Source organism: Sinocyclocheilus rhinocerous, unplaced genomic scaffold (genome assembly GCF_001515625.1).
Source record: "Sinocyclocheilus rhinocerous isolate Xijiao unplaced genomic scaffold, SAMN03320098_v1.1 scaffold990, whole genome shotgun sequence".
NCBI classification, from domain to species: domain Eukaryota; kingdom Metazoa; phylum Chordata; class Actinopteri; order Cypriniformes; family Cyprinidae; genus Sinocyclocheilus; species Sinocyclocheilus rhinocerous.
In genome coordinates this window covers 1,250,600-1,261,698 of record NW_015652301.1, presented here as the reverse complement: position 1 = coordinate 1,261,698, position 11,099 = coordinate 1,250,600, and the positions used below count along the sequence as shown (strand labels likewise).

Sequence of the window (11,099 nt, the reverse complement as noted above, 5' to 3'; positions counted from 1 at the left end):
GTTTCCACAAAAATATGAAGCAGCACATCTGTTTTCAACATTGATGATAATCAGAAATGTTTCTTGAGCAGCAAATCAGCATATTAGAATGATTTCTGAAGAATCATGTGACACTGAAGACTGGAGTAATGATGCTGAAAATTCAGCTTTGATCACAGAAATAAATTACATTTTACAATATATTCACATAGAAAACAGTTATTTAACATTTTAATACTATTTTAAAATAGTACAATTTTTACTGTATTTTTTAAAACATAAATGCAGTCTTGGTGAGCGAAAGAGGTTCTTTCAAAAACATAAAAATTTTATTCTTAAAAACTTATTGTATTTCATTTAAACAAAACTCTAGGTGTTTTGGAATAAAGTCCTATGAGTGGACAAGAAATCACACAGGGATTTCCTTTCCTTTTGAAGTCCAACAGAAGCATTTGATCCTATTGGGAATCGTAATAGGCCTATAGGGAATTATATGTTCTGGAAGCTCTTGTATGATGATTCCCATAAGATCGGCCCCAAACTGTGATAGAAATTCCACTAGGAATCCTGTACAAAGAATGTCTTATTGCATTCTTGGAGGATTTTAAACACAGTCAGCTCTCTAGTCAGTTTTCTATGTGCCCTTTCAAAAAAAAAAAAAACAGGTGCTGATGCAGAGGAGACCATTCTGAATGCCTTTAAAGTGTTCGACCCAGAGGGAAAGGGGACCTTGAGGAAGGATTTGTGAGTACCATTAAAACAACACAGTCTGCCCTGTTTCTCTGTAATTCCATTTCTCCAGAGATTCTGCTTTGTTTGGCAGCTTATGACATTACAAGCTACTGAAGTAATAGATGCAGTACATATAGACTGTTCAAATCATGCATGCATGTGCACTCAAAAAAATATTTTGGCCTAAATTACATTTTTTTGTATTTTAATTGCATATAAAATTTTCTTCAGTTTGTATTACAGTTTTAACATAAAATGTGATGCATATTTGTCAGTCAGACAGATTTCTGTAATAGTATTAATACGCTGAATGTGGTTTGAAAACACAATAAGCAGGTTTATATATTTAGCATCAATAAATCCGATTTGTTTCAATATCATACGTTTTAACTAATGAAATATTGCTTGTTCCACAGCTAGCCATATTTGAACCATTTTCAGTTTTTAACTGAATAAATACGTTTTCTCAACGTTCATGCTCATTCTAAGCAATTTGAATAAATGCTTAAAAACCTGATTATTTAAATAAAATCAAATAGATTTCAAAACCAAATATGCTATGCTGTGATGTTTTTGAGTGCAGAAGTCATATCCGTTTCATTTATATATGACTGAAAATTTGCATCATATTAGGTTTATTAGTTTAACTGTGTAATCCAAATGAATGGAAATTTTTAAATGCAATTAAAATATTAAAGGTCCCCTGAAATGCTTAGAAACAGGCAGTGTTACTCTGTGTTGACGTCATTTTAACTGAAACAGGAAGACAGGGTGGGACATATCAAGCAGCCCCGCCCCTTTTTAAAATAGCCAATAGCGTTCGTTTATATCACAGCTTGGGCTAGAGCCGTTCAGAGCCGTTGAGCTCCGTAAAGCCGCATTTGACAGGGTATGCCAGCCACAATCTCATCCATATTGCTATAAACTATAGCATTCTGTGTAGAATTCAAATAGCTCCGATACATTGTGTGTGTGCGCACCGCGGTTAGCGTGACGCAGCGCGAAACCAGACTTCTTTTTTTCCTCAATGGAAAGCATATTTACACTGTTTGACTCGTTCCCTGTCCCCTATATAGTGCACTACGTGCCATTCACTGTACAGAAAATACTAATTCTGTGGACAAGTGACCGATTTCAGCCGCGGCTTCAGCGTCTATTTTATAGTGTAGGGGGCTTCTAGAGAGCATTTGATTGGACAGAACGTTTGATGAGAAGCTGAAGTACGATGTGACGTCAAAAAAATCGTTGAGCCGTTTTGGCGGAAGTGACGAACTGCAAGCTTTGAATGCTTATATCTTCTAAATGCGAATTTTGTCACTGTTTTGGAGCACACTGCCTTATAGATAACCTTAAGACTAACATATTGATACTAACACCCAAAAAACTTTCATTTTGATTTCATGGGGACTTTAAATTCATGCCTAAACATTTTTGAGCGTGTTAATTGTTTGCCAGAAGTAATATGATTATTTCAAAAACTCAAACTGAAGTTTGTCTCTCGTCGCAGTTTGGCACGGATGTTGACAACGCAAGCAGACCGATTTTCTTCAGAAGAGGTTTGACATCTTGAGATTATTTCTTTTATGTCTAACGCTTCAGCTCTCCGTGTCCTTGACAGCACTGTGCTGTATGTCACAATGACTTTTATATTCTATGCAAATAGAAAAGCGAGAGGTGATGACATTATATTGTGTTTATCTATAGATTATGAACATGACTAGCGAATGTTATACTGCGTAAACCACACACTATACTATACATACTATAATGCTATTTTTCATCCATCTTTCCTCAGACGGAGCAGATGTTTAGTGCTTTTCCTCCAGACGCTGCAGGTAATGTGGACTATAAGAATCTGGTCTACATCATCACACACGGGGAGGAGAAGGACCAAGAGTGAAATATCTCACATTCAACAACTGTCATTTTAACATCATGACTAGTTCTGCATGTATGGTACCACAAATATTGCCCTGTGCTATATAGTCTTTCATCTCCAGCACTGAACAATTAAACCAAATGAGAATGAAATGCATTTAATATTAGAGATGGTTTTGTGATTTTTAGAGGGTATACTGATAAACAGTGCCTAATAAAACATGTGCAGTAAAATTATTCATAAGACTATACATTTGCATTCATATGAATTTACAGCAGCCACAAACAGTATTTGCACAATTAAGTATGAATGTCATTGTATTAGCTAAAAAAAGATATCAACGCAAGTGTGATTCATTATAAAGAAAAACAATACAAGCACACCTGTAAAACAAAAATATTTCACAAAACTACATTTGTAAGATTTGACATTATAAACATAATAATTAGGTCTATCGTGTTGAAAATAAGACAAGATGTATGGTGAGCAAAAACGAAGAAAAGTGAAGTTAATTCTGAAAAAAAATTGAGCAGAATACAAACACTTCATCTAATGAATGACATTCATGCATTTGTAGGAATGATTTAAGTGAATAAATGAAACTGATAGAAAAAAAAAATTCATGTAAATTCATTATAGTAGAGTAGCAGTTTAGTAGCCTAATAGAGTCTGATGTTGATTCAGTAACCATTTTGAAAGGTCCAGAATTTCTAAATTTCTGAAAATGATTCAAACGGGTCACTCGTCTTTTTGAGCATTTCATTAACTGAGTCTTTTATTCGGGAAATGGATAATACTGACAGCTCTGTAGGCCTATGGTTTTGGTTCACTAAAAAACGGCTCATAAGAGTCAATTAGTTCGGGAAGCAGGCTACATTGGCCACGTTTTATTTTTTTCATTCATTCATTCATTCATTTATGATTCAATACAAGAAACAGCTTATAAGAGTATTTTATTCAAGAATCAAATGACACTTTGTTTTTGATTCACTAAAAAGAACCGATTCAGAAGAGTCATTTATTCGGGAATCGGATTACACTGGTGGTGCTGTATGTTATAACCGGCTCATACGAGTCATTTATTTGTGAATCAGACTACACTGGTCACATTGCGTGTTGTGATTCCTTTAAACACACGAGGACAAGTCAATTGAAAGACTTTTATTGCCATTACTTAGTACGCAGTAGGGCTGTGTATCGCCAGCAAAGTCACGATACGGTACGTATCACGATAGAGGCCACGATACGATATGTGACTGAACTAAATTTTACCTCAATTTAAATTTAATCAATTCAATTTAACTTAATTTTATCAATAAAATAGCTTCACTGCTGAAGATCTGAAACGCGGCAAAAACTGAGGTAATTCATACATACACAGCCTCTCTCTCTCTCTCTCTCGTAAATGAACACTTGATGAATTACACTTTTCTGAGAATAGAATATCGAAGAGGAGATGGCTAAACTGCAAGCTTACCGGTGTTTTCAGAAAGCCAGCGCTTTTATCCACAGCGGAGAGAGAGTGCGTGCACATGGTTGCCAGGTTGACAAAAATAAGTGCCACATTTAGCAGATCTTTCCGTATTTCGCAAGTGTGAAGCTCTGTGTCGAGGATTACGTATTTTTATATCAGGCAACCCCGGTTGTTTTCCTCTGCTGCCAGATTAAACCTTGTTGGAGCCTATATATTATACTCTATTCATTATTTTTAAGAAACCTTGCACTTTTCCCACTCAGTTTTAATCGCTGTTCTTGTATTCAAAAGAACCAGTTTATTCCTAAAATTTTACCAGACATGAAAATATCCAAATGATATGTCATTAGTAACCCTTTGAAATTATTATATATTTTATATATTATATGATTTTTTGAAGGGGGGGGGGGGGGGAAAATTGTATTTATGGGATAATGTGAATACTCAATTAACATATTTCTAAAAAAAAAAAATTATAAAGTTTTTATATATCTCAGCCCAGCTATTTTAAACTCCGTCTCATCACATTCTAGGGTTACTATTATGCGTAAAAACCCTTATACAACACTGATAGGAATACTGAGATAAAAGAAAAATACAACCAAAAAAATAAATAAATAAATACAACCATCAACGTATTTCAAAATTGTTACTTTATTGTAACAGATACACTACCAGTCAAAAGTTTTTGAACTGTAAGATTTTTATGTTTTTTAAAGAATTCCCTTCTGCTCACCAAGCCTACATTTATTTGATCCAAAATACAGCAAAAACAGTAATATTGTGAAATATTTTTACTATTTAAAATAACTGCTTTCTATTTGAATATATTTTATTTATTCCTGTGATTTAAATGCTGATTTTTTTAGCATCATTACTCCAGTCTTCAGTGTAACATGATCCTTCAGAAATCATTCTAATTTTCTGATTTGCTGCTCAAAAAACATTTGTTATTATTATTATTAATAATAATATTTAAAACAGTTGAGTAAATTTTTTTAGGATTCTTTGATGAATAGAAGAACAGCATTTATCTGAAATAAAAAGACATTTATAATGTTACAAAAGATTTCTATTTCAGATAAATACTGTTCTTCTGAACTTTCTATTAATCAGAGAAACCTGAGAAAATTCTACTCAGCTGTTGTCAGCATAATAAAAATAAATGTGTTTTGAGCAGCAAATCAGAATATTAGAATGATTTCTGAAGGACACTGAAGACGGGTGTAATGATGCTAAAAAAAATCAGCTTTGAAATCACAGGAATAAATTACATTTTAAAATATATTCAAATAGAAAGCAGTTATTTTAAATAGTAAAATTATTTCACAATATTACTGCTTTTGTATTTTGGATCAAATAAATGCAGGCTTGGTGAGCAGAAGAGAATTCTTTAAAAAACATTAAAAATCTTAATGTTCAAAAACTTTTGATTGGTAGTGTATATCATAAAACTGTTATATTAGTGCTACCAGTATTACAACATCAATATTGTAACTTATTTGTAACACTTGAACTTTTAATTTAGTGCAATATTCACTGTAACTTTGTCATTGTAACATTTTAGTGCAGCCTTCACTAACAACTGCAATTGGATTTATATGTATACCTAAATGCAATGTTATCTCACCGGTCACTATTGTTGCCATCAACATGTTTCCTCATTCTATGACCACACTCAACAAAACTGAATTATTGTGAATTCATATATTAATGCTAGACACCTTAAAAATAACATGTCCCAAATATCTTTGTCATATCTTTGTTAAGATACTTTATAGCCTTTTGTTTTGGAGCTTTGATGCAGCCATCATCTTCTCATGGAGCAAACATGAAATAAACTGCCCTGGTCATGTGACAATTTGCACTAACCATGTGACACTGCACATATTTAATTGAGACCCTTTATTTTTTCCATATTTCCAGGAAATGCATTCAAACACCAGTCAATAACATTTTTAGAGCTTTATCAATGAAAACCTTCTAACCGGCCACTATTGTGACCGGTGGGATTATGGGTAAAGCGCGGTCCACTGCTGCGATATCAATAGAGACACAGCTGTATCGATACCTGTATCGTCAAGAAGTATGTGACAGTATCGATGCTTCGAACACAGCCCTAGTATGCAGTCTTTGTATTGCATCACATTCAATACAAACTGCAAACTCACATTCAGTGGCACTGAAGCCAAACTCTGCAGAAAACACGAGTAAAAAGACCTCTAACATTAGTATTTACTGCCACCTACTGCCTGAGTAATTTATTTGCAAGGCGTCCAATGCTATATTGTTACCCAAGCGGAAGTGACTTAAACTGTAATTCGTCAAGTGGCCGCTAGAGGCTGGCTACAAAAGGGAGTCAATCCCATAGACTCCCCATGTTAAAATGCCCAAATTTACAGCAGAAAAAAACATGTTTACAGCCTGGTTCAAAAAATGATTTTGGTCTATATAGCTAATTGTGCCCTTCATGACAACTGTGAGGGGGGTGAATTTTTTTATAACTCATCCGTTTAAATTATATTAAGCCTTAAAGTTCTGCATAATTAAGGGCGTGGCCACTTGAGTGACAGGTGGATTGCCACTGCTGACACTGCCGTCGAGCTAGGTGGGCGTGGCTTCAGCAACCAGCTCCCGCCTTTTTGCCCATTTTCGATTATCCGGGAGTGACGCGCTGCCAAGATGGCGACGGCCTGCTCCGCCCACTTTGAGCTTCAAAAACGCTCTTCAGAAAACTACGGGTGACGTCACGGACACTACGTCAATGTTTTTATACAGTCTATGATTGTTACATGCACAACCCTGAACCTCAAAAGCGGTCAAGGCACATTTTTACACAAACTTCTGCTAAGGTGAGTCATCTCAGTCTAAACAAACACAAATTCCTATAATATAACCCGAATCATCCACTTCATAAGCCACAACAGTTCACGGCCCTTTCATAGGTTTGCAAGGTTATAGGTCAACAAGTTTCTATACAGCAAGTACATAGAATGACCTTGATTTCTACAGTGCTTTGACAAGGTGTTTTTTCCCTGAATGTATATCAAAACACTGGCATAGAACCAAGTTTGACATTACTGAGTCATACGAAACAATATTAGACTGCTTTTACATTAGGAAGCAACTAAACTTGCATTAGCAGTGAAAATACCAGTGCTTGCAAGTGCAAGATAGTGTGAACGTTTTGGCAAATATCTGATATATTCAGTCACTATACATTTATATTTTGATTTACTATTTTTGGTGAACAAAGTACAGTATTTAACAACTATACAAGACATTTAAGATCAATGCAAAAAAAAAAAAATCTAAAATACATTCAGGTTATTTTTTTAAACTGGTCAGTTATAGAAACGTGCTAATGTGCGAGGCTTCCGATTCATTAGTCGCTATTAAATAACTAGAAGAATAAAGTGCAATAAACAGTTAAACTATTTGTGCTACAAACAGTTTGTCATGAATCCTGTTTTTCTAGAATGTACTGCGCGAGAACGACCAGTAGATGGCGACAAAGCCTTACATAATTCATAGAGGGTTTCATAACACACCATAACAACTCCATTTGAAATTGGAGTATTATAAACTATACCAGACTAAGAGTTCAGATTTCCTACAACGTTTCCAACCGATAACCAAATTATCACTCAGTACAGCTTTAATTCCTTCAAGAATTAAATGCAAGTGGATAATATTCAAAATCAACACATCAGAGCCAGTACTGATCTAGTTTATGCATTTGAACAGGCTGTGGTTCAGCCAAGTTCAACTAACACGTGCAGAGAACTTCAAAAGCTGGCCTTTAACCAGAGGTTTGTAAGTCCATGTTCTTGGACTGTGTCCTGATGTGACTGAAACCACAAGCTGTTTCAGAGTAAAGCTCTGGCCACGTGCATTATACCTCCAAATTGACTATAACTCTTCAAATGTCCTATCCTGAATCACAAATAAAAATACAATATGATTGTTTATAACCTTTGTATAGATATCCTATAATCTTTGTATTTTACCAAGGAAGGGGCTGCAATATCAAGACAGCACCAAAACAAACAGAAATAGACATGGGCCAAACTCATTTTTATCTGCATCACCACAAAAATACACCCACTTATTAATATTCAAGAGTCAAAATATTTAATATCTGTAAAATATGCTTTACCTTTTTGTGTACAATGACGTGTGCAGGTCCAAGGATAGGTCAGTATTTTAACTTAATGGTTACATCCTTACATTTCTAGTTAGTAAATCAAAATTTTATGCAAAATTGTTCATGTGATTTATTAAAGTGTTAAATGAACTTGGCCTGTGTCTGTCAACAGGTCTCCTTCATTGGTCTCCATTAAATTTTTTTTTTTATATAAATACATATACTCCATTAAAGTTTTTTATTTTATTTTTTATTGAACATATATAAAGGTAAATACACACATTTACAGCTCAAAACCGATTACAACAACACCAATAAGAGATATAATATAAACAATATACAAAGAACCAAGAAAATAACCCAAAAAAACATTAAGCCAGGGGTGATATATAATGTAAAATAAATTAAATTAGAGAAGAAAGAGAAAGGGGAAAAAATGTGCTAAATCCCTTCCTCCCTTGTAGTCAATATCACATTATAAAAAAGCATAAATATTATACATTGTGCACAACCTATAGGATTTTAAGGTTTTGACATTGCTGGAAGAAGAGATAGTTTCCAAATAACATTTCAAGTCTTTACAAAAAAATAGGTTTAACAGACAAAAATGTGCATTTATGTATAAAAAAACTTATCTAGGAAAATAAATAGATTTATTAGAAAATACTTGTCTTTTAGATTCTTGTTAGAATTATGAAAACTTCATTTCAAAGCTTCATGGACACAATCCCAAAAATGATGACGGACAGGGTAAAATCGGTGTAGCAACTTAAAAGATATCTCTTTAACCTTATTAGTGATTAGATATTTGTTAGGTAAGGACCACACTTTCTTCCAAAAGAATTAGTCCAATAAGATATTACAGAAGAGACAGTAATGATATCTTTCTGAAAGAGTTCCATTCCTGAGAGAGGGACTGGACAAAAAGCAAATGTTCCCTATCACGGTTTCACAGGGTTGTGGCCTACTCCATTAAAGGTACACGGGTTGCGTAACGGCGTCTGACGTCAAAGCAGTCACAAGACTTCAGTCGCATCGCGGCCTTCGGCAGCAGCTCACGGACAGACACGCGAGCGGGAGCACGCAGCGATGGGGCTCAGCGCGAGAAGAAAGAGTTTTGCAAAACCCGGATCGACCTGGATGTTCTGAATCCCATCGGATCGATCGCTATGGAGAGCTGAATGTGACTGATCCTTAAATACAGCGAGGATTTGAAGGTTGGTGCTGGTGTAACGCCGTTGATTGACATTGTGGATGCGGTTGTTGTGACATCTCCAGACTTCATCTCGAGCCGTGGATCCGCAGCTAGTCCTCTAACGAACCCAAACCACCCCTGCAGCGGAGTCCGGGGGTGATGTTATCCGTTCTCTCGTACGGTAGACTGGTGGCCCGGGCGGTCATCGGCGGACTCTCTCAAACCGACAGCCGCGATTACAGCCTGGTGTCCGCCAGCTTCGGCTTCGGGAAGGATTTTCGGAAGGGGATCTTGAAGAAAGGGATGTGTTATGGAGACGACGCGTGCTTTATAGCCCGACACAGGTCTGCTGATGTGTTAGGTATGTAATGATTAAAACTATTAAAGGCCCTTTGTGTTACATGCAAAGACATTTTGTTTAGGAGAACTGGTTTGGTCAAGTATCATCGTGGTTGAATCGCTTCTGACGTCACAGCTGCGCACATCAGGTGCATCAACAAAAGCCTTTATAGCCATCATACTGTATATGTCAGTAATTGGCAAAACCCCGTTTAATCTTACTTGAACGTTAATTTATAATGCATTTTATTAAAACACAAAATACATACATTTACATAAAACATATAACATAATAACAAAGCTTCAGTTTTATAACTGCTATATATTTATCACATTTATTAATGTTACTATGAATAATGAAGCACATGAATATAAAAATCACTGTTGTAACATTTTGTAACAGTGACATCAAACGGGCCGTTATGAACAGTTCTGTGTGGAATTTTAAACCAACGTTGCAGGCAACAAAGTAACATTTCGCATTGTGACGTCAGTAGTGTTAAGAACGACCCGTTCCATAAGCCTACTGAAATTACCCAGTCCTTTCATTCCAAAGATCATGTTGTCAATTTATTTTGTTATTATTTAAGTGTTCCCACTTTTTAATTGAACAGACTCACTTCTTCAGTCTCATTATTACGTATTAATGATTACTTTATTACCATAGACTGTATAAAAACATGGACGTAGTGTCACCCGTAGTTTTCTGAAGAGCGTTTTTGAAGCTCAAAATTGGGCGGAGGCGGCCTTCACCATCTTGGCAGCGTGTCACCACGCCTCACTCCCGGATAATCGAAAATGGGCAAAGAGGCGGGAGCAGGTTGCTGAAGCCACGCCTACCTAGCTCGACGGTGGTGACAGCCGTGGCAATCCACCTGTCACTCAAGTGGCCACGCCCTTAATTATGCAGAACTTTAAGTCTTAAAGGGGTCATATGATGCGATTTCATTTTTTCCTTTCTCTTTGGAGTGTTACAAGCTCTTGGTGCATAAAGAAGATCTGTAAATTTGCAAAGACTAAAGTCTCAAATCCAAAGAGATATTCTTTATAAAAGTTAAGAGTCAGCCACACCCCCCTAAAACGGCTCGTTCGAACACGCCCCCACATATCTACCTCACTATGTGGGAAGATTTGCATAACACCGCCCAGATGTTCACGCAAAGAAAGAAGGCGTAACTTTTATTCTCACTGTAGTATTGTTGTTGCCATGTCGTGAAGACGCTGTGTGCTTCGTTGTGAAAGCAAAACTACTTTGTTTGGTCTTCCAAAAGAAGACGATATCCGCTTCGTCATGCCTAGAGCTGATCTGTGCTGGTCGCAAAGGGAAATCTTAAACATACTGCCGAGTCGCGCC

General features: G+C 36.0%; 2 protein-coding genes across 2 annotated transcripts in view; both read left to right on the top strand.

Annotated features, from left to right (window-relative positions):
• myl2b (myosin, light chain 2b, regulatory, cardiac, slow) overlaps positions 1 to 2,864 on the top strand; it is a 10,315-nt gene extending 7,451 nt beyond the window's left edge. Inside the window, exons 5-7 of the mRNA XM_016520468.1 lie at positions 645 to 723; positions 2,219 to 2,267; positions 2,507 to 2,864. Of these exons, the coding sequence (XP_016375954.1) occupies positions 645 to 723; positions 2,219 to 2,267; positions 2,507 to 2,611 (233 nt within the window). The 3' untranslated portion in view covers positions 2,612 to 2,864. The remainder of the gene's footprint in view (positions 1 to 644; positions 724 to 2,218; positions 2,268 to 2,506) is intronic.
• A 6,316-nt stretch (positions 2,865 to 9,180) lies between these two features.
• Positions 9,181 to 11,099, top strand: part of LOC107714590 (protein phosphatase PTC7 homolog) — a 17,181-nt gene continuing 15,262 nt past the window's right edge. Inside the window, exon 1 of the mRNA XM_016520467.1 lies at positions 9,181 to 9,767. Coding sequence (XP_016375953.1) covers positions 9,566 to 9,767 — 202 coding nt within the window. The 5' untranslated portion in view covers positions 9,181 to 9,565. The remainder of the gene's footprint in view (positions 9,768 to 11,099) is intronic.